The sequence below is a fragment of the Protopterus annectens genome, chromosome 12.part0, assembly GCF_019279795.1.
Source record: "Protopterus annectens isolate FY-2018-M chromosome 12.part0, PAN1.0, whole genome shotgun sequence".
In the NCBI taxonomy this organism is placed as follows: Eukaryota; Metazoa; Chordata; order Ceratodontiformes; family Protopteridae; genus Protopterus; species Protopterus annectens.
Window position 1 is genome coordinate 535,127,255 of NC_056746.1, and position 23,480 is coordinate 535,150,734.

The window sequence follows — 23,480 nt, forward strand, 5'->3', positions numbered from 1 at the left end:
TAAATGCAGCTCCAGAGACCTGGATTAAACTAAAGCACCTAGGTGGTGGTGGAATTCACTGTGGATGGATGTAAATGAGCAGCAATGGTCAATTTATCTATCCTTGTCTCCATGCATGAGCTTTAGCTGCTGGAGAGACCAGTGCTCTATCAAGTACAGAACATAAGGGTGTTTATTTGTGCCAAGAAGAGCACATGCAGCACAGTAGGCCTGGTTATGGGGAAGAATGCAGCTATGTCCCCAGCACAGCAGGCTCAAAAGGAATAGGGGTGTGGAGCATCCATGAAAAAAGCTAAGTTATCATAGATAATAGCCTAGTATAGCTTGAATTGACTCTCAGTACCACTGGTATTGGTTGCAGCCATCTGAAGCAGGAGAAGGGACAGGTCAATAGGGCAGTAGAAAAGTGCTAGAAGGTCAAGATGGATGGAACTCCACCAAAAAGAATCTGGCATTCTGATTAGTAAGGAAGCATTCTACTTGCCATTTGTGACTGAAAGGACTGCATTTAGTCTGCCTTCAGATGTGCTGCATCTATACTATCTGGGTAATTCCAGATTTTCAGCATATTAGCACAAGGGAAGAAGTTAGGGAATCACCCATTAAGTCTTGGTTTCCAAGTGAAGGTAGCCTGACTATTAAAGGTCATCCAGCTAATCTCACAGAAAGAATATACTCTGATACAGACACTACTACACTGCAAAGGCATTGCACATATTCACACTTTCTAAGTATATCACATAAAATGCATCTAATGTAGAACATAGTTCAGTATTTTAGGGTAACAGATATTCCTTTTATGTTTAAGTACAACATAATAACTACTCTTAATCCTAGAATTACACTACTTAGCCCAGATTTTATTTACTATTGCTGCTGTTTGGCCTAAAGTACTTCTTTTACTGTTAATGTATTTTTTTCTTTTAATATCCAAGCTTTTCTCTCTGAGTCTCCATTAAAAATGGTACATGTGCAGCTGAACAAAGCTGGCAAAAAGAAAAGTGCAATGAATCAGTCAGCAAATACTCCGAACATAGTCTGATAACAACAAAGAATATTATTTCATCTTGTTCCTTCTAGAGACAGAAACATATAGTGACTCTTTTAGAAACTTTCTACTTAAAGCAGAATGTTTGGTCTGGAACAAAGCAAGGATCCTATGTTTCACAGTCAGCAGCAGACACTACCCCAGTAATGCAGAGATAAATCTGTCAAAGCCAACGAAGGAGACCTGGAGCTAAGGTAGATGGTAATGTCTCTAGACGAGGTGCTGGACTCAGGACATACAGCAGGCACTGACCACCTGCCACATGATTTCTTTTAGCTGACTGTAAATTTAGTGAAGGTACTTTGAGGGTCATGATACTCACATGATACGTGTCAACTGAGCCAGTGCAATACAGACAACAGAGAATACAATGGACCTGATGTTATGATTTGTCAGATTTCTACCTGGCATGTGAGATGGCAAAATCAGGGAAATCTGGGTCACTAGCTAATGGTTTCTTGTGCCAGTATCCCAGGCTATGGCTGCTAAAGAAATAAAGGTATGTTCAAACAGTACAGGTACTTGGGCCAAAGAATGCCAGTAAAAATAATCTGACAAATGACAAGCTTGCCCATGAACTGTGGTTGTAAAGCAGCTTAGACATCCTTGTATGGTACCTGAAAGTTTGGACCAGACACTTACAAAAGAACAGTGGCACTAACAAATTGCAGGGTAATAGACTTAGGCTTGCAAAAGACAAAAGACTTAATGTGTGTTAATTTAGATCAGACATGAGAACAGTGCTTTGATAAGGAGTGATGGCAAGACAGTAACTATGGACTGAAGTAAAAAGAACCAAAAGGATATGCTTTCAAGTATTGAGACTACAAGAAAAGGAAGCTCAAAAAGCCACCACTGCCATGTATGGAGGCTTATGGAGAAGTCCATCTCACAACCCATGTCTGAAGAAAAATGCATAAACCCAAATGAATGGCCGTTAATATACAATTCCAATCTTACATATTAAAACAGTGAAAAATAACTGGATGGTTTGCCAGGAACCAGTTCAAATGTTCCCTGACAGCAAAAGATGGGGACCATCTGAATTACTACTGAAAAGATTAAGCTGAAGACCCTACACATACCAGTACAAGAATTACATGTAAGACATGCTGCAAAAAACATTCAGAGTTGGTACAGGTATGTGAACAATTTGTAAAAGTAGAAGCACGTGACAGTTCTAAGTATACAATCTACCTACCTACCATAATACATCAAAGCATGATCCAAGGTTATAGCTTAACAAATTAGAACTGAGATTTTGGTTATCACTTTCATCTTCATTATATCACCTTCTCCCAAAAACTGAGAACTTAAAAGATAGAAAATAAATGCACTGTTTAAGAATGACCTCCTATACCAATCTTAAGGATCTGGGTATCATAAAAGTTACTATTTTTAATAAAATTTAATGTTATAATAACTTTAATAAATGGTTTAATCTGTACTAAAAAGATATTTTAGTTAAGTATCACTGTTGAAAGGTCTGGTGCTACAATAAAGTGGCAGATTGCAAAGCTGAAGACTTGCTTTTCAAAGCCAGACCCACAGCTGTGGTTACTAGACAGGAGGAGGTTGGAAGAACAGCCAAAGTCAAACTCTCCATCATAAGGGAAGGAGTCTACTACAACAGAAGCAGCCCGTGCTGGGGACCAAGATCTGACCCAGATGCCAAAAATAAGTCTGAAAGGGATATGTTACACACTTGCAGGCAGTGAAAACGCTGTGACAACATTCACTCTTCACACAAGAGTTAAACACTGCATACAGCACCTAATGCATGTACTTGACATCCAAGGGGCACATAAAGTATAAACAAAAGTTCTGGGAGTGCTTGCAGTATGCGAGGTTTGACTCCCCTACATATTCTCTGGCCTCTCAAATACAGAAATAATAAACACCAGCAATGCAAATCTCAACATGAAAGAGAAGACCCTCTCCCTAATGTGGTAATGACACACTTGTAAAGGAGATCTACAGAGGAGAAACTAAAGACAGAAAGAGAAACAGACAGAGCAACAGACAGCAATACAAATAGTGCAAAGGGTCAAAAGAGGACTGTGAGAAAAAAAGTAGCACTGACAAAAATTCTGATAACAGCCTGCTATCTGTAATTACTCTTTTCCTACAGAAAGCTAATATGTGCCCAGACTACATACATTACTAATAACTTGCATTTCTTCATCACAGCATGCAGAATACAGTGTGGTGAGTATCAGCTCCATGTGCTGCGTGATGTGATCTTCTGCATGCAGCAGGAGAACTGCCAGAAGCTGTGAAGCCTTAATCCTGGTTCCAACGACCCAGTCTCTAATATCATTGCTGATAGCTGGCAAGATTTTGGTTAGATTCCTGAAAACAAGTTCTCGGCATCCCAGACTTGGTCTCTCTACTGAAAAAAAGTAAGAAAACAGATATCAGTAATCAAAACAATCAGAAAGAAACAACAAAATATATACAACTATAGTATAATGGGTCTATGTTAAAACAAAGAAAAGTGTAAATATCGAACGCCCGGACGGTTGAGCGAAAACCCAGGTAAGCGACATCGATATTGTGAAATCGTGGTACAGTGAAGATCAGAAAATGTGCCCTTTCCTCACTGTAGTGTGATCTCGGAGTTGGAATATATTTTTATGGGGGGGTGGGGGGCACAGCCCCCCACAATAGTGATTTTGATTATATGCGTTTTCGCTCATCTGAGCATTTGATATTTACACTTTTCATTGTTTTAACATAGACCCTATGTTATGCACAAATATAGCTATGTAAGCACTCAAAGTAAAAACAGACAAATAAATACGACAGATGCCTGCCACTATGCATATTTTCATATCATCGATAAGTAGTCCCTTTGATCAGAAACCAAAACAGGAAAACCAATCCCAAATAACTCCTTGCTTGTTCGAATTCTATAGCACAGGATTCTAAGACTGAAAATACAGCACATTACAAATCAGTTCTTGTTGAAAAAAATCCCAAACAATATTTATAATTACAAAATTAATACTAGTAAGTAAAGCATATAAGAAATCTTAAAACTGGACTAGAAAACTGGGAGCCAGAACAATAGTAACAAATTGTACACAAACACAAGTACGGTGCTTTGTGACAAAGCAGTCATTGGAGCCAGTTTTCCAGTCTGAAACTCATTTATTTATGAAAAAAATAAGATTCAGAAAAAAAGAGTAAAATGGGGACGTGGCCTAGATGGTGCCACATTAGTGGCTTTTCTTTTCTGCTCTGCTACTCAGGATATATTTCTGACAGGAATATTGATTTTAAAACACTATAAGCACACACACACACACACCCATATATATATATATATATATATATATATATATATATATATATATATATATATATATATATATATATATATACACACACACACACACACATATTTGGAGAAGTTTTATTTCTGAACTTATTTTGAATCTTTTTATATAAAAATTATTCCTCCTTTTAAATAGTTTCCTGTCAAAAATAAACAGAAAGGAGAGATACTTTGAGATGAGCTATACAAAAAGTGAACTTCTCAAGACCAGCCTATAAATAAAATTACACAAAATGGAAAAAATGGACAATAAACTGGATAATTTTAGAGAGGAATGTACAAAATGAATGAAACAGCTGCATGAAATTATTAAACAACAAAAGGTTCAAATATCAGGAATGGAAGATGCTGTAAATGATACAGAAGGAAGAATGTTGGAGGGTGAAAATCAGATAGAATTCCTTTTGAAGCAAAACAATCCATTATTAACTAAACTGGATGACTTAGAAAATAGATCCAGAAGATATATTGCCAGAATCTTTGGTATTCCTGAAGGACAAGAAGGTGATAATGCTGTTAATTTCTTTTCTTCCTGGCTGCCAAAAATACTGAGTTTACCAGAATCATTATCTTTTTGAAATGAAAGGGCTCACAGATCATTAGCTGTTCCTTTGACAAAAAAAAAATCCTTCACCAAAGTCAGTCATAGTTAGATTTCTTTCAAGCCAGGGCAAATAATTAAATTTAAACACAGCCTGGACAAATTATCCTATCAAGATAAATGACAGTATAATAATTTTGACAATGACCACACCACACTGGTCATTTCTAAAAGGAAAGAATTCTTACCTTTAATTAAACAAGAGGCAAATTATAGTACATCTTTTGTTTCCTGCAAGACTAAAAATTTTTACTTTGGATGTTAGAAAAATATTTGACAATTTTGAGACTGCTATAACTTTTATTCAGAAAAATAAATCCTTGGATCAAATAGAAGAAATGGAATGGAACACGATTTCCTTGAAGAGACAAGAAGAGAGAGAAATGTATGGACAAAAAGAGAAAATAAAAAAAAAATAATGATGACTGAATAAATGACTGGAATGAATGCTGATTTAATACAGTTTTTATAAACTATTTATTACAGTATTTTAACAGAACTGTGGACTGAGGAATAAACTAAAACATGTTCTTTTACAATTGCAAAATGAAGAGACTCATTTGAAAGGATCTCAATATGAAGAAGTAAATGAATCTTATTTTTATATAATTAGTAGTTTTTCTTTTTAATAAATACTAATACTTGTTTAATCAAATAAGGTGCTACTGGTTAATTTTATAACCATTATTCTAAGTTTAATATATTCTTCTATAAAAAACATAAAGGTAACAATATTTATTCTTCTAGGTGTAGGTTAATATACAGATTCTTTTGCTTCAGTTAATGTATAAAATATAATGCATAAATATTCAGTACTAACAATTAAATAATAGCAAACAATATGTATTACATAATAAAAAACATTGTTTAAATTACTAATTTTAATTAATTCAAACAAAATGTTTGTATAAGTGAATGGAATGTTGTGGTTCAAAAGATACTGTGATAATGAAGCAAGGAATTGCTGTGTGACATCCTGAAGCTTTGTTTATTTACTTGTTGTGTTTTGTCTGATCACACCAGTTTAGATGCATGTGTGATGATGTGGAAGGAAAGATACTTTTTCTTATTTTCTCTGCTTTGCTTTTTGTATATTGTACTATTCCCTGTGATGTGGCTCTGTGCTGTACTGCTCTGCCGCTTTGTTGGGGGAGGATGGTTGGGGTGTGGTGAGTATGGAAAAATGAGTGGAAGAATGGCTTAGTCGTTCATGATGAACATTCAGTGTTGGTGAGATGATAATGTTGCAGGATTGTTTGAGTGCTCTCCCTGTCTTTGTTTTTTTTTGTGTTTTCACTTTAATCAGTGGAAAGCAGTGTGTTATCTTTTTTCTTTCTTTGATTTTGAGACAAAGTGAATAGTGACATAGTTGCTAGGCAATGTAGCTGAACTGTGTGTGAGATATTTGGAGGGGTTGTGTGGCGGGAATAGCAACACAGCTCACACTTCTTGGACTAAATGCAACACGCATGAGCACAGAATGACTTTGTTTAAAAAAAAATACAGTCCTTCCTAATTCCCACTGTATGTGCAAGCTGGAATGGTTTCTGTTGTCCTCAGAAACCCTCCTATGATGCAAGTGCATTATTAAAAGGATACCTTTTAGATAATTAAAAGCCTTAAAGAAACACACAGGTAGCTAATAAATATAAAACAAACATCTTTTAAATAGCAATTAATGAACACATACAGAAGTATTAAATATATTAATAAAGAATTATCATAAAAATGCCATCATTATATATGTGCAAATAATTTAAACACTGACTGCAACTGCAGTTGTTTCTGACATATACTGTAAGAAGCCTGTATTTCAGGCCAACTCTATACATGTATCACATTTAGTCATTGTAATATAATTTATACTTGCAAACAAATAAACTGACATTACTAAGAATGTTACATCAAATTATGCTTTACTGAATAAACAGACACAATAAAATTAATGTTGGTGCATGTATACTATCAGATAAAGTTTTAGCAACTAATAAATAAGATAGTCGTGTGATGCAAATGAATGCATTTTGTTAATTCTAATCTTATGTTATACAAATAAAGTGAGAATTTGCTTTGTAAATGTATATATAAATAACAGACTTTATGATGATTGGAATTTCCATAAGAGGTGAATCATACTACTTAAGTCTCTGATAATAGTTTATATATTAATAAATTGCTGAACACTGATAAGAAGTAAATATTATCATTAGTTGATTCTCGCATATTGCTTACAGACACAACGAATAAAATATTATAATATAAAATTATATATCTAAAATGAATATTTCTTAAGCTGATTGGATAAAGGTTTATAAAATTAATTTTAAGTTCTAATTGATGTTATTCATAGTAATGTGTTATATATGTCTGTAATATATCTGAGGGGGGATTATAATTGTTCTTTTAAAGATATAACAGAAGTGTTTTATCACTATTTATCTTTCTAGTAAGTACCTTTTATTTTATGAAATAGGAAAAATAATGAGAGATTTATTTATAAATAATAAGGTATTACATTATTAAAATATTATCTGTTTTTTGAGTTTATATTAAAGGAAAATTGATATCTTTTAAACAATGTTAAAAAAAAGAAGTTATGTACTCACCATAACGTTCCATCAGAGTGGTTGTACTTCATTTGTCCGTAAACTATGGGTTTACGGATCAGAGATGGCCGCATCACTAGCATCTGATCCAAGCTCCAAGCTCATCCCCTTACCCATAATGCCCCGTCTCCTTCCTTCCCTCAGATCGAGTTTGCTGTTTAATAAAACATAAGCCAGACCCAATGAGACCTTACCACTAAAGGTTCCCCAATATCCCTAAGCCAAGCACAGCAGGGAGAGCCACTATGGTGTGGACCTCCTGAATACAAGGTTAGGGCAATAGTGACAAGGTCAGGGGGAAGGAAGGGGGGATGGTTGAAGACAAATGAAGTACAATTACTCAGCTGGAATGTTATGGTGAGTACATAACTTCTTTATTTTAAGTAGTTGACTTCATTTGATCTTCAACCTGTGGGACACAGTCCCCAGCTACTAACACTTGAGTGGCCCACATGGAAGAATACTCCTGAGCACCACAGAGCCAAAGGATGCCCTACTCCTGGATACAATGTCTAATTTCTAATGTGAAATGAAGGTATGAGATGAGGACCAAGTAGCTGCAGAACAAATATCATCCAGCGACACCCTGGACCAAAAAGCTACTGAAGTTGCCATGGACCTGGTGGAATGTGCTTTTACCTGACCCGTAGGGGAAATTTCTTTGTCAGAATAAGCCTGAATGATACACTGGGAAATCCAACGAGCAATGGTTACTTTGGTAACTGGCTTTCCTAAGAAGGGTTTTGAATAAAACAAATAACTGGTCAGATTTGCAAAAGGACTTTGTCCTGTGCAGATAAAATCTCAACTGTCTGTGTACATCCAACAAGTGTAGTTTATATTCACCTTTGTTCTGAAAGTTAGGAAAGAAAACGGGAAAATTAATAATTTGATTAATGTTGGCTTCTGACACCACCTTAGGAAGAAAGGATGGATTAGTGCACAGGGAGACGCTGTCTTTATGGAAAATCATGTATAGAACCTTGATAGATAGTGCCCGAAGTTCCCACTCTCCTAGCAGACATAACAGCCACCAAAAAGGCAGTCTTCCAGGACAGGTACTGCAAGTCTATCGAGGGTGCAGGATCAAAGGGAGGAGAGACTAAAGCCTGTAATATAAAAGTGAGATCCCATGGGGGTGTGGGATCCTTCACCGAAGGCCTTAAAAGAAAGGTACCCTTAAGGAAGGTCTTGCAAAGTCTAGAGGAGGCTAGTAAAGACATATTCTCCCCTACATGGAAATTAGAAAGAGCAGACAGTTGTATCTTAACCGTAGAAGAGCTGGCACCTTGTTGAAAAATCCCTGCCAAGAACTCTAAGACTGCTGAGACGGGAGCTGTAAAGGGATCTAAATCCTGTTGAGAAGCCTATATAGAGAATCGTTTCCACTTACTACAATATAGTCTGTGAGTGGAAGACTTGTGAGCTGCTACCAAAATGGTTTTCACTGGAGAGGATAAACCGGGAGTCCTACTAATCAAGGGAACTGGAGCAGCCAAGCTGTGAGCTTCAAATTGTCCAGATCTGGATGAGAGATCTCCAAGGGGTGCAAAATGAGATCCAGAACCGGATTCAGGATCCATGGTGGAACTACTAGGTGAGACCAAAGAGAAGGGACCCAGACTTGAGGCCAGAATGGGGCAATGAAGATTACTGTATTCCTCAGCCTGCGAGCTTTCTATAGAAATTTCAAAATGAGAGGTAATGGAGGGTAAGCATAAAGAAGATCGGGATCCCAAGCATGTACCAGAGTGTCTCTGGGGACTTTGGTTCAGAGCAAAGAACTCACTGCATTTCACATTGGAAGGGGATGCGAAGAGATCGCAGCAAGGCCGACCCTACTTGAGAAAGATCTCTTCCATTGCTGAAGGATTCAGAGGCCACTCATAAGGCATCAGAATAGTCCTGCTGAGCCTGTCTGCTAGAATGTTGGACCGTCCTGAAATGTGCGTTGCCACCAGAAAACTGCCAGTGGAAATTGCCCATTCCCACACTCTCATGGCTTCTCAACAAAGGGGGTAAGATCTGGTTCCTCCTTGTTTGTTGATATATTAGACCACTGACATGTCATCCGTCTGTATCGCAATAGTCCCTAGAGAAAGATGGGCATGGAGAGCTTGCAACACTAGAAGTGCCACTCTCATCTCCAGGACATTGACATGCAAACTGCTCTTGGAAGGGGACCACGTGCCTTGGCCAGTCCTTCCAAGCAATGCCCCCTCACCCCAGCTGGGAGGCATCTGTGGTCACCGTGGCTTTGGGAAGGGGCAGAAGAAACTGACATCCCCTGACAAGATCGGGGAAAAAAATCCGCCATCAAGAGAGTCCCTGCAAACCCGAGAGATGCAGACTGGATGAGAAAGAGGGAAATCTAATAGGTACCATTATGCTGCCAGTGTCCACTGAAGGATTCGCATGTGAAGGCGAGCAAGGGGTAAGAGAGTGATTGTTGCTGCCTTGGACCCCAATGCTCATACAACAGCCTCTGCTGTAGGAAGATGAGTTTGGAAAATGTGCAAGACATGAACTCTGAGATTGTGCACCCTTTCTGGGATGATGTAAAGTTTCATCTGGATAGTGTCCAGCTGAATGCCAATGAATTCTAGAGCCTGAACCGGAATCAGGGATGATTTGTTGATATTGATGGTGATGCCCAAACTGTTCGCTAATAAGAGGAAATAATCCCTGGCTCGGCATAGTAGAAGCCTGGTAGGGGTCACAAAGAGCCAAAAGTCCAGCTAAGGTTAGACCTGAATTCCCTGAAGCCTCAGGTAAGCCGTTACCACCACCATCACTTTGGTGAACACCCTGGGAGCTGTGTTGAGACCAAAGGGAGGGTTCTGAACTGATAATGATTGGCTCCCAGCCAAAAGTGGAGAAACCTGCAGGACCGCCTGTCCATCCTGATATGGTAGTATGCATCCTGAAGGTCGAACGAGCACATCCCATCTTTTTTTTCTGCAGATAGGGCAGAATAGACTGAAAAGTGACCATCCAGAATTTCTCCTTGGTTAGTGACAGGCTCAAGGTGGATAGATCCAGAATGGGTCTTAGGTCCCTTGTTTTCTTTGGCACTAAAAAGAACCTGGAATAAAAGCCCAATCCAGATTGGTCTAGGGGGATGGGTTGGGTGACTCGCTTTCTTAGCAGCTGGTCTATTTCTAGTGCTGCTGCCTCCTTTTGCACAGGTGAAACATCTGGGAGGCGTTTTAGGGGAGAGGTGTATTGGTGAATGGGATGAAGTAGCCTCTGGATATGATTTGCAACACCCAACGGTCTGATGTTACGGACTCCCATGCTGCTGGGTGTAATGAAAGGTAATCCACAACCAACTCCAGAAATGAGCAGTCGGGCAGCCCTTTATGGCTGCTGTGCAGGTCTGTCTGAGAAAGGCTCTTGAAACCCAAAATTCCTCGGACCCCCTCTGCCTCTTGGGCGGCATCTTTCATAGCCCCCTCTGCCTCTGGGGAAAGGTGAGTCCTGAGTGTTCCAGCAGGACTGAGATTTCTGGAACCACATCTTCTTTGTCCTTCGCTGATTCCTTGAAAAGGATCTTTGAGGGGCCAAAAAGTGGATCCCAATGGCAGACAGTGTCTTCCTGTCCTTCTCACTCTGGACCACGGTGTCACAAACTGTTTTCCCAAACAGGGAAGAACCATCATATGGGGCATTCGCAAAGGACGTCTTGAAGAGCTCCGAAAACTGACACAGTGGGAGCCAGGTATGGCGCCTCATGGCAACACCTGAACTGGTCGCCCTATTGACTCCCTCCATAGAATGGGAGAAAAGACACATGGACATGTTCACTACTGCTTTTAGAGTGGCCATCCATGTGGAAAACACCTTCTTGCTTTCTGGCGATATGGGCCCTAGGGACGACTCAGTGACCTCCTTTACTAGGTCTTGCTGCAGTCGGATGACGTGTGCCATGTAGTTCAGCGCCCTTATAGAAAAGGTTGCTGAAGCATACACCCGCTTCCCTAGATGGTCCATGGTCCTGGACTCCCGGTCAGGAGGATGGACTGTAGAGCTCTCCTGAGTGAGTTCTTTTTTGGTGGCAGCATCCACCATCATGTCATCCACAGGGGACCCCTTGTTCCAGCTATTCCTGTCTGATGAGGGGGCTTAAGACTTTATTGGGACATCTAGGAATGGGCTCCATGGTGTCTGGCTCCTTCCACGCCCGAGATGTAATGAGGTCCACAAGTGGATCCGTGGGAGGGGACACCCAGGAAGTAGATGGGCCTGTGCCGAATGCCTCTAGGAACACTGACTCATCCGATGTTGGTTTTTGGGTGGACCACCCCACCCCCTCTGACAAAGGAGTTCCATGATGTCTCCAAAGGAGACATCCTTGGGGGTTGATCGAGGGGAACCTTACCTTTCCTCCAAGTCAGTGTCTTTGATGAAGGACTCAAGAGGGGAGTCCAGGTGCCTCCTTTTGCATGTCTGTTTTAGAGGAACCTCCTCAGTGGGACTCTCTGGGAGGAGCTCGCAAACTTCTTGCTGCTCCCGCAGGGGGACTTCCTGAAGCAAACTCTGCATAGGCTGTCCCTGAGATGGCAGGAAGGTCAGGGCCATACCCAAAGCAGAGGAAGTCAGAGCGGAGTCTGAGGATGAGATGGTCAGAGAGCTCGAAGAGGTCGAGAGAACCCTCTACACCATGTTGAAGGCCAATGGAGAATGGACATTCTGAGAGGTGGCAAAGGGAGCTGTTCCCATCAGACCCAATGGGGGAGTTGGAGCAGAGACCGCTGGGACCGAGATGCCGAGGGGATGGCTGTGCTCTAAGCCTGGCATCTACATCACCCACTGGGATCCGATGCCGAGCCTACGGCTCTGAGAGCTTGGATCCAATCCGGTCGGATCTGACTCACTCAGACAATGGCCGGCATCGAGGTACAAGGTACCATTGGCGCCAATCTCCCCGAACCCGAGAGTCCTCGGATCCAATGACTCCAAAACCGACGGTCGGATCTGAGAAGGAGTTATAGGGGTAAAGAAAGGCTGAGAGCTCCCCTCTCCGGAGGGAGAGTGGGCTGTCAAGACTCCTATCTGGATCTGGGTGTGGATGCACTTCCGCATCATCTTGTCCATCTCTGCCTCGCTAAGGCTACGGGTGGATCAGGGAGGAGAAAGCTACCAACACCGGCCGGGAGTACCAATGAGAGGAAGCTCCAGATGGTGGTCTAGATGCCTCCGACTCCCGGGAGAACCTAGGTAATCGGAGCCGAGGAGTACTAGGCCTAGGAGGGGTCTTTGATCTTGCAGGAGGCCCCTGCCGGGGCCGAGCGGTCTGGAGACCGTTTCCTGTGTCTGTCCTTTTTGAGTTTCTCTCCTTCTTCAGACCTCTTGGCGGGAGTTTGAGTCCCAGAGGCCTGGGAAAGAGGAGAAGCAGACGAAATAGTGGCCGAAGCCGTGGTTAAGTGGATGGCCATCCCCATTGAGAGAAGTAGACCCTTCATCACTAGCTTAGCCCTCCTGTCCTTAAGGGCCTGGGGGTTGAAGCCCACACAAATAGGATAGGAGGTAAACAAATGGGCCTCGCCCAAACACACTACGCACAGTGTGTGGCCATCGGCTGGTGAGAGCTTATGGCCACACTCTGTGCACTTCCTAAAAACTGGCTTGGGGGTCTCAGCCATAATAGGAGACAACAAGCACCTGCAGGCACTCACACACACACACACACACACACACACACACACACACACACACACACACACACACACACATGCACTCACAGCAAGGAGGGAGAGGCCAAGGGAGAAGAACTACAAGAATAACTTTTAACTTTTTTTTTAAAACAACCGACAAACACCGTGGATAGGGGAGGTTCAAGGGAGAGGATAGGAAGAAACGACACTAACCCTGGCAAGGAAATAACAACTTACCCAAGAAAAATGCTAGGAGCTCTGCGACCATGATGCGTAGCTTTTCAGCGGCAAACGAGATCTGAGGGAAGGAAGGAGACAGGTGGGCATTGTGGGTAAGGGGAGGAGCTTCGAGCTCAGATCAGATGCTAGTGATGTGGCCATCTCAGATCCGATTTGGATTCATAAACCCTCAGGTTGACGATCAAATGAAGTCAACTACTTCAGATCAATATATTTAACAGTCTACTTAGACTCTTTTCATAATGTTTACTGGGAGCATCATAATGACAGACTCTGCATTTGCAGAGTAGGTGGTATGTTTGGATAGATTCACTATCTAAACAAGGAGTACAAAACTCCATGCCAGATAAAGGTTATGTTTCAATTTTTTTTTTTGTTTTACATTTTACATCTTTTATATTCTTCTGGATAAAGTGAAACATTGGAGATAAACTTTTACATACATAATTCAAGTTGTGTGAATGAAAATCTTAACTTATATGATTTAATAAGATGCAAATATTTTCTTTTTATGATATGCTGGACTTGAATTGTATCACTATTAATGTTAATGACTGAAACAATGACTGTAAAATGGGTAGTTTAAACACACATTTAAAGTTATTTAAAGTTCAAATTATTTTTCTATAAGAAATTCATCTGATAAAGAAAGACATAGATAGAATCAATAATAATCAATACTCTACACTAATTAGTTCTCAATTTAAAGAGAACAGAAGAGGTGTAGCAGCGGTAGCGTTGTTGTCTCACAGCAAGAGGTTTTCCCGTTCGATTCTCGGCAGGAGTGCGGGGAGTGCCTTCTGTGTGGAGTATGCATGTCCTCCCCGTGGTTGGGTGGGTGTTTGAAAGACATGCGTAAATGGCCGTGCCTTTGTTGAAGGTTGAACGTCGAGCTGGCACCACGGCGTGGTCCTTCTCACTCTGGACCACGGTGTCACAAACTGTTTTCCCAAACAGGGAAGAACCATCATATGGGGCATTCGCAAAGGACGTCTTGAAGAGCTCCGAAAACTGACACAGTGGGAGCCAGGTATGGCGCCTCATGGCAACACCTGAACTGGTCGCCCTAGTGACTCCCTCCATAGAATGGGAGAAAAGACACATGGACATGTTCACTACTGCTTTTAGAGTGGCCATCCATGTGGAAAACACCTTCTTGCTTTCTGGCGATATGGGCCCTAGGGACGACTCAGTGACCTCCTTTACTAGGTCTTGCTGCAGTTGGATGACGTGTGCCATGTAGTTCAGCGCCCTTATAGAAAAGGTTGCTGAAGCATACACCCGCTTCCCTAGATGGTCCATGGTCCTGGACTCCCGGTCAGGAGGATGGACTGTAGAGCTCTCCTGAGTGAGTTCTTTTTTGGTGGCAGCATCCACCATCATGTCATCCACAGGGGACCCCTTGTTCCAGCTATTCCTGTCTGATGAGGGGGCTTAAGACTTTATTGGGACATCTAGGAATGGGCTCCATGGTGTCTGGCTCCTTCCACGCCCGAGATGTAATGAGGTCCACAAGTGGATCCGTGGGAGGGGACACCCAGGAAGTAGATGGGCCTGTGCCGAATGCCTCTAGGAACACTGACTCATCCGATGTTGGTTTTTGGGTGGACCACCCCACCCCCTCTGACAAAGGAGTTCCATGATGTCTCCAAAGGAGACATCCTTGGGGGTTGATCGAGGGGAACCTTACCTTTCCTCCAAGTCAGTGTCTTTGATGAAGGACTCAAGAGGGGAGTCCAGGTGCCTCCTTTTGCATGTCTGTTTTAGAGGAACCTCCTCAGTGGGACTCTCTGGGAGGAGCTCGCAACTTCGTGCTGCTCCCGCAGGGGGACTTCCTGAAGCAAACTCTGCATAGGCTGTCCCTGAGATGGCAGGAAGGTCAGGGCCATACCCAAAGCAGAGGAAGTCAGAGCGGAGTCTGAGGATGAGATGGTCAGAGAGCTCGAAGAGGTCGAGAGAACCCTCTACACCATGTTGAAGGCCGATGGAGAATGGACATTCTGAGAGGTGGCAAAGGGAGCTGTTCCCATCAGACCCAATGGGGGAGTTGGAGCAGAGACCGCTGGGACCGAGATGCCGAGGGGATGGCTGTGCTCTAAGCCTGGCATCTACATCACCCACTGGGATCCGATGCCGAGCCTACGGCTCTGAGAGCTTGGATCCAATCCGGTCGGATCTGACTCACTCAGACAATGGCCGGCATCGAGGTACAAGGTACCATTGGCGCCAATCTCCCCGAACCCGAGAGTCCTCGGATCCAATGACTCCAAAACCGACGGTCGGATCTGAGAAGGAGTTATAGGGGTAAAGAAAGGCTGAGAGCTCCCCTCTCTGGAGGGAGAGTGGGCTGTCAAGACTCCTATCTGGATCTGGGTGTGGATGCACTTCCGCATCATCTTGTCCATCTCTGCCTCGCTAAGGCTACGGGTGGATCAGGGAGGAGAAAGCTACCAACACCGGCCGGGAGCACCAATGAGAGGAAGCTCCAGATGGTGGTCTAGATGCCTCCGACTCCCGGGAGAACCTAGGTAATCGGAGCCGAGGAGTACTAGGCCTAGGAGGGGTCTTTGATCTTGCAGGAGGCCCCTGCCGGGGCCGAGCGGTCTGGAGACCGTTTCCTGTGTCTGTCCTTTTTGAGTTTCTCTCCTTCTTCAGACCTCTTGGCGGGAGTTTGCGTCCCAGAGGCCTGGGAAAGAGGAGAAGCAGACGAAATAGTGGCCGAAGCCGTGGTTAAGTGGATGGCCATCCCCATTGAGAGAAGTAGACCCTTCATCACTAGCTTAGCCCGCCTGTCCTTAAGGGCCGGGGGCTTGAAGCCCACACAAATAGGATAGGAGGTAAACAAATGGGCCTCGCCCAAACACACTACGCACAGTGTGTGGCCATCGGCTGGTGAGAGCTTATGGCCACACTCTGTGCACTTCCTAAAAACTGGCTTGGGGGTCTCAGCCATAATAGGAGACAACAAGCACCTGCAGGCACTCACACACACACACACACACACACACACACACACACACACACACACACACACACATGCACTCACAGCAAGGAGGGAGAGGCCAAGGGAGAAGAACTACAAGAATAACTTTTAACTTTTTTTTTTTTAAAACAACCGACAAACACCGTGGATAGGGGAGGTTCAAGGGAGAGGATAGGAAGAAACGACACTAACCCTGGCAAGGAAATAACAACTTACCCAAAAATGCTAGGAGCTCTGCAAACACGATGCATAGCTTTTCAGCGGCAAACGAGATTTGAGGGAAGGAAGGCAACAGGGGGCATTGTGGGTAAGGGGAGGAGCTTCGAGCTCAGATCAGATGCTAGTGATGTGGCCATCTCAGATCCGATTTGGATTCATAAACCCTCAGGTTGACGATCAAATGAAGTCAACTACTTCAGATCAATATATTTAACAGTCTACTTAGACTCTTTTCATAATGTTTACTGGGAGCATCATAATGACAGACTCTGCATTTGCAGAGTAGGTGGTATGTTTGGATAGATTCACTATCTAAACAAGGAGTATAAAACTCCATGCCAGATAAAGGTTATGTTTCAATTTTTTTTTTTTGTTTTACATTTTACATCTTTTATATTCTTCTGGATAAAGTGAAACATTGGAGATAAACTTTTACATACATAATTCAAGTTGTGTGAATGAAAATCTTAACTTATATGATTTAATAAGATGCAAATATTTTCTTTTTATGATATGCTGGACTTGAATTGTATCACTATTAATGTTAATGACCGAAACAATGACTGTAAAATGGGTAGTTTAAACACACATTTAAAGTTATTTAAAGTTCAAATTATTTTTCTATAAGAAATTCATCTGATAAAGAAAGACATAGATAGAATCAATAATAATCAATACTCTACACTAATTAGTTCTCAATTTAAAGAGAACAGAAGAGGTGTAGCAGCGGTAGCGTTGTTGTCTCACAGCAAGAGGTTTTCCCGTTCGATTCTCGGCAGGAGTGCGGGGAGTGCCTTCTGTGTGGAGTATGCATGTCCTCCCCGTGGTTGGGTGGGCGTTTGAAAGACATGCGTAAATGGCCGTGCCTTTGTTGAAGGTTGAACGTCGAGCTGGCACCACGGCGTTCGTGAAAATCTACTGCCAATCATTAGCAGACCGGAGTTCCACTGTGGCGACCCCTAACTGGGAAAAGCCGAAAGACAACAACAAGAAGAGGTGTAGCAGGTTTATGGAGACACTCTGTACCAGTAGCCAGAATATTAAATACATATAAAGATAATAATGGAATGCCTTGTTTAGTTACTTTAAAGTTACATAAAGTATACATGTTTGTAAATTTTGATTGGATACCAGGGATTGGACGCAATTTGGTCAAAATACAACTAGAGAAAGTAATAAAGAAAGTCAAAAGACAATTTAATTATAGCAGGAGATTGTAACTGCATATATTCAGTGATAAAGACTTGAGTACTACTAATAAATGTAAGAAATCTGCTGCAGCCGAAGCTTTATTAGAATTTTTTGAATTATGCACTATGGAAGATATAAATGAATATTCAGAACCAAATTCATTAATCTATACATATTACTCATATAGACATGGTACACAATCAATAACAGAAACAGTCTATATTTCATATGACTTAGAAACTAGTTTGGGGAAAAGTGGTGGTAATTTCATATCCTTTGTCTGACCACAATGCTATTACATTTGGAATTAAACTACACTGTAATAGTCTCATCTCTTTTAGAAGAATTCCAGCATAGATAACTTAATTAAATGAGTTTAAAGAAAGATCTAAACACTGGTTAAGTATTTTATACATATATATATATATATATTTATATATATATATATATATATATATATATATATATATATATATATATATATATATATATATACATGGGACTCTTTAAGGGCTATCTATATAGAAAAATATTATGCTGGTACAACAACAACATAAAATAATAAAACAATAAGCTGAAGAGTTTAAGAAGAAATGGACAAAACAGAACTTAGGACACAGAAAGGAGCTTGACAGATAAGCATAACAATTTAAATGCAAAATATTTAGAGATTCTACAACATAAAACTTCAATAAATTTAGAAAAAAATTAAAATGCAAACATATTCTTTAAATCTTAAAGATGTACACTAATTAGCTACTAGATCTAAAATTACTGGGAAATCTAACCATATTAAGGAGATACAGCAAACAATAAACCACAAAAGGAAAATAGATTTAGAGGGGAGATATTAGATGCTTTCAAAAATCACTTTGACAAACTGAATCAAACTAATATAATAACAACACAAAAAGAGTCCATTAAAGTTTTCATAAAAGAAAACACAAAGTATCCTAACAGAGGAACAAATAAAACTGAATGATAAACCCATAATAATGTCTGGATTGCAAGATCAACTTCAAAAATTAAAAACAATCAAAGCTCCAGGTAACAATGGTACTATTCCAGAATTGTACAAGTTGCTGCTGACAGAAGTATTATCAATACTGCTTAAAGTATATTATTTGGTTAGAGATTTAAATAGTATTCTACTCTCTTGGAAGTATACTCTTATATCACCCATTAGAAAAATCAGACAAAGATCCTATGAAAATGTTCATGGTAATATAAGCAAATAGAATTAAAACATAGCTTCTTTGATTAATACATGACTATATTAAAAGACATTCATATGACAATATTAAATTAATAATAATTGTAATACATTATGCAAACATAAAATAAACTCTAGCCTTAGTTAGTTTAGAAATTAATAGTACTTCTGATTCAGTTAACTGGAACTATTTAACTACTTTAGAAGAATTAAAATTCCCTAATAAATTTATCCAACTCATAAACCTTCTTTATGACAAAACTTATACTAATATGAAAATTGGCTCATATATATCCAGGTCTACTGAGATTATTAAAGGTACTAAACAGGGATGTCCACTATTCCCATAGTTTGCATTGCTTATAGAACCTTTTGCTAATGATAGCAGAACTAATAATGATATTAAAGGCTTTCAGATTAATGAAGCACTTAGACCAAAAATTCAACTTTATGCAGATTATATTTTGTTAACTTTAAGTGACTGTAACCTATATTTTAAGACTAATTCAATTGCAATATGTGAAAATATTTCAGGACTTAGTTTTAATGATAATAAAACTGCATGAAATAGAAGAAAGTTTTCAAAAAATTATCTCAAAAGATTATTCTGGCAGATAACATCAATGACACAATTTCCATTAACTATAATAACATATTAGAATCCATAAAACATCTTATTAAATTGAATAAATTATATGTTACTACGGCAGACAGATTACTGATCAAAATAATTATACTTATAAAAATTATTTACAGTAGAGAGTCGATTATCCGAACTAATTGGGACATAGGGTAGTTCAGATAATCAAACATATAATTGAACCGGATAAAAAACCTTCTAAAATCTTGTGTTTTTCTGCATATAGGAATACATTTTTTAACCGTTCAGCAATTTCAGTGGACAATAAAGAATATTTTTCACACACGAGCTGGCTACAAGTTAAAAAAACATGCTCAAGTGAATACGTATAATGTTTACATATTCAGACTTTATGATTTTTCTTACCCAAAAACTTTGGAAGGCTGGTTTGGATAACTGATCTTGTGGATAATCGACTCTCTACTGAATATAATACAAATACATTATCACCTCAAAGAAATATGAAAGGCAAATTAATACCATTCTCTTACAATTTCTTTGGTATCATAGTAAACCTAGATTGACACTAAATTATCATATAAGGGAATGGACTGAGGGTGGTATAAAACTTCCAGATTGGGAATGATATACATTAGCTTTTGTCATTAAAATAATAACATTATGGCTGGATGCTAAATACTTAGCCAAATGGAAAGACATACATGAGAATATCTGGCTAAACACTAATGGGATAATCTCAGTACATCACAAACAAAAACTAGCTAATAACTTTCAATGGTTGTCAAAAGATTATCATACTGAAGGTAAAAATAAGAAAATAAACTCTTGCTATATTAATAACATATTAAGATTATTTAAAATGTTTATAAAAATCCAGATTACAAAGCATGGCTCTTTACAATATTCCCACAGCATACACTGAAAATGTGTGCATTCTAACTTTTCTAATACATCAAATTTAAAGAATATATAATTTTTTTGGCATCAGTTTACAGACAAAAGGAAAATATATTCCAAAGAATATATTTTGAATAAATATGATATAGTCAAGAAAAGGTGGTTAGCTATAGAATTTTGCAGACAATTTATTAGAAAAATTTTGATTTGATGCAAATATCACTAAAAAATAAAATTCCTATATTCATTTCATTTTTATTTAAATTGGACAATAATATGTATGGCGAAGGCTATTTATCAAAAATATACAAAATAATAAAAGTTAAAAAATATATTATAAAGAATCATTAGCATTATTTTTCTCTTATAAACAAACATAATCCAAGTGAAAAATATAAAATGATATCGATGATGTCTGCAAATCAAACCACTCTCTTTACAATGGAGATTATTTACATGGAAGTTATTGCACAGAACATTTATCACACCACATAAAGTTGAACTAATGTATAAAAAGAGACAAGATGTTGGAGATGCAATTCTCAATTAAAAGCTGACTCGGAACATATGTTTTATGATTGTGCAATTATAAAACTTTCTGGAAAAATATAGAATTTATGTTACAAGCTGGCTTTATTTAATACACTAATACCTGCTGAAGTTAATAGAAAGAACTATTCACTACATTGGAGCATTTTAGCCATTGAAAGAAAAGTCATCACTACAAAATGGAAGAGGCACTCTACTCCAACCTTAAAGAACTTTAACACCATTGCTGATAGTTAATGTCTTTCAATAAGAATTGGCAACAACTAAAATGAGAAATAATCATATTATAATACTTGGTTAAAATTTAAAGACCTTTTAGATAAATCTGATTTTAACAAGACCATATGAATTTTATTTTATAGATATTACTGCAAACAGTTACTGTTATTGTTTTATTTTTGGAAAATTTTAATCAAATGTTGATCAAATGGTATAGTTCATGTATTTAATTATTGTTCACAAAATCTAATAAACAATTTTAAGAAAAAAAGAAATATGGGAAAATGTAGTTCACATGAAACATTTCAGTCTGCAGTCAAAATAAATTCTCATCTCAGGTTCCTGCTTTGCAGGCTTTTCACAATTTAAGTCAAAAGAAATATTACTTTACATTCAGATACAGCAATCCCTTACAGACAGAGATCTGGCACTGTAGCTGGCAAAATAAATGAACAGTTTTTATAAAGATGTCACAAAACTAGAGCAGTTCTATTTCCAGTTCTACAGGCATACAAAACTAGAGCAGTTCTATTTCCAGTTCTACAGGCATGTATAAACCACAATATCTTCTTCCATGCAGGCAGGACCAAATCCAACTAGCTTCTACTCTAAAGGGTTAAAATCCCCTTCCTCACAGGGACAGCTTTCAGATTACCTTCCTACTGGTATATACACCTCCATCTAAAGCCCTCCAAGGACCTTCTTTAGGCCCAAAGTTCACAAATATGCTTGACACTAGAGCACTGGCCTTTCATTTTCCTGCGTGCAGCTCTCTCTCATTAACTCTAATGTCCTTGCCTGCTTCTCTTTTAATATATTTAAACAGCCCATCTACCATTATGCTATGTGATCCTAATGAGGAAGCACAATTAAAACGAACCAAAATAATACATTACAAAAACTATTGTATTTCAGTTCAACAGTAGTCAAAACACTCAAAGAGCATACCCGAAGGATATGTCGTGGATGAAAAACAAACTTAGCTTAAAAATAGAGCATATAATTTTGCTTGTGATCACTACCTCATAATAAAATGAAGTGTTTTGTGTTCAACTTTCACTAGAATATAATTTTTACATTCTAAAAAAGGATTTACTCCAGTTTCTCTGGAAATGCTTTCTGTAAAAGTTTTTTTTTTCTTTTGGAGAAAGCAGTGTTGCTCCACTGACACAAATACCTTACTAAGTCATCAAAATAATGTGTGTTTAGTCACATGAAATTTAAACTTGATGGGGTCAGCTGTTACATCAGCTTGTCTTAAGGAATCTAGAAAAGTTTAGACCTTAGCAAGGTAACTTTCCCAGTCTTCAAGGAAACAAAATTACATTACCAAAATAAGCTGCTGTCTACTTGGTGTGGAGTCCAAGAATCCTATCCATAAACCTCTAAAGCACTGTTGGTGTACCACAAAGACCAAACATGATGTTATAATGATAAAGGCCATCAGCTGAGAAGAATGCTGCTTTCTCCTTAGCTGTGGGAGATCATGGGATTTGCCAGTAACCCCTAGTCATGTCTAGTGTGGACAAAACGCTGGCTTTACCCAACTTTTCTATCAAGTCTTCTATTGTAAGCATAGAGTAGAGACCAAATTGGATATAGTACTTAATCTTCTAAAGTCACTTCAAAATGTTATGGTATCACAAGGTTTGGGAATCAGGACAATGGGAAAAATTCCTCACTATCACCCCCAGCTTAAGCATTTTCTGTATTCTTCATTTATCGATTGCCATTGGGATTCTCACAATTGATGGGAGTTTATCACCAGTGATAATCTCAGTACCATGTCAAATTAAACTAGTTCACCAGTTCTTTAACCTACTGTGTCTGAATTACTGACATTTCTCTTATTTTTTACTACAGGACATTCAGTAGGATTTTTAACTTCAACAAACACAATCACTATAGAAACCTCATTTTCTTTCCAAAGCATCATGATTTCTATGTGCTACATCTGCTTGGGATTTATTTTCCAATTTGACTTACTTTGCACATTGCTCTATCATTTCACAAGGATCTTGCCACTTTGCAAGAAATTTATTTTCAGCAATGACCACTAGCACAAGCACTTTATCTCTGGCCTGATCTAATATGAGCATGTCTGTTATGTGCTCAC

General features: G+C 39.3%; 1 protein-coding gene across 1 annotated transcript in view; it reads right to left on the reverse strand.

Annotated features, from left to right (window-relative positions):
- The window catches only part of DNAAF5 (dynein axonemal assembly factor 5), a 1,078,404-nt gene that overhangs the window by 594,845 nt on the left and 460,079 nt on the right, over window positions 1-23,480 (reverse strand). The window contains exon 5 of the mRNA XM_044089685.1: window positions 3,208-3,440. Within this exon, the coding sequence (XP_043945620.1) occupies window positions 3,208-3,440 (233 nt within the window). The remainder of the gene's footprint in view (window positions 1-3,207; window positions 3,441-23,480) is intronic.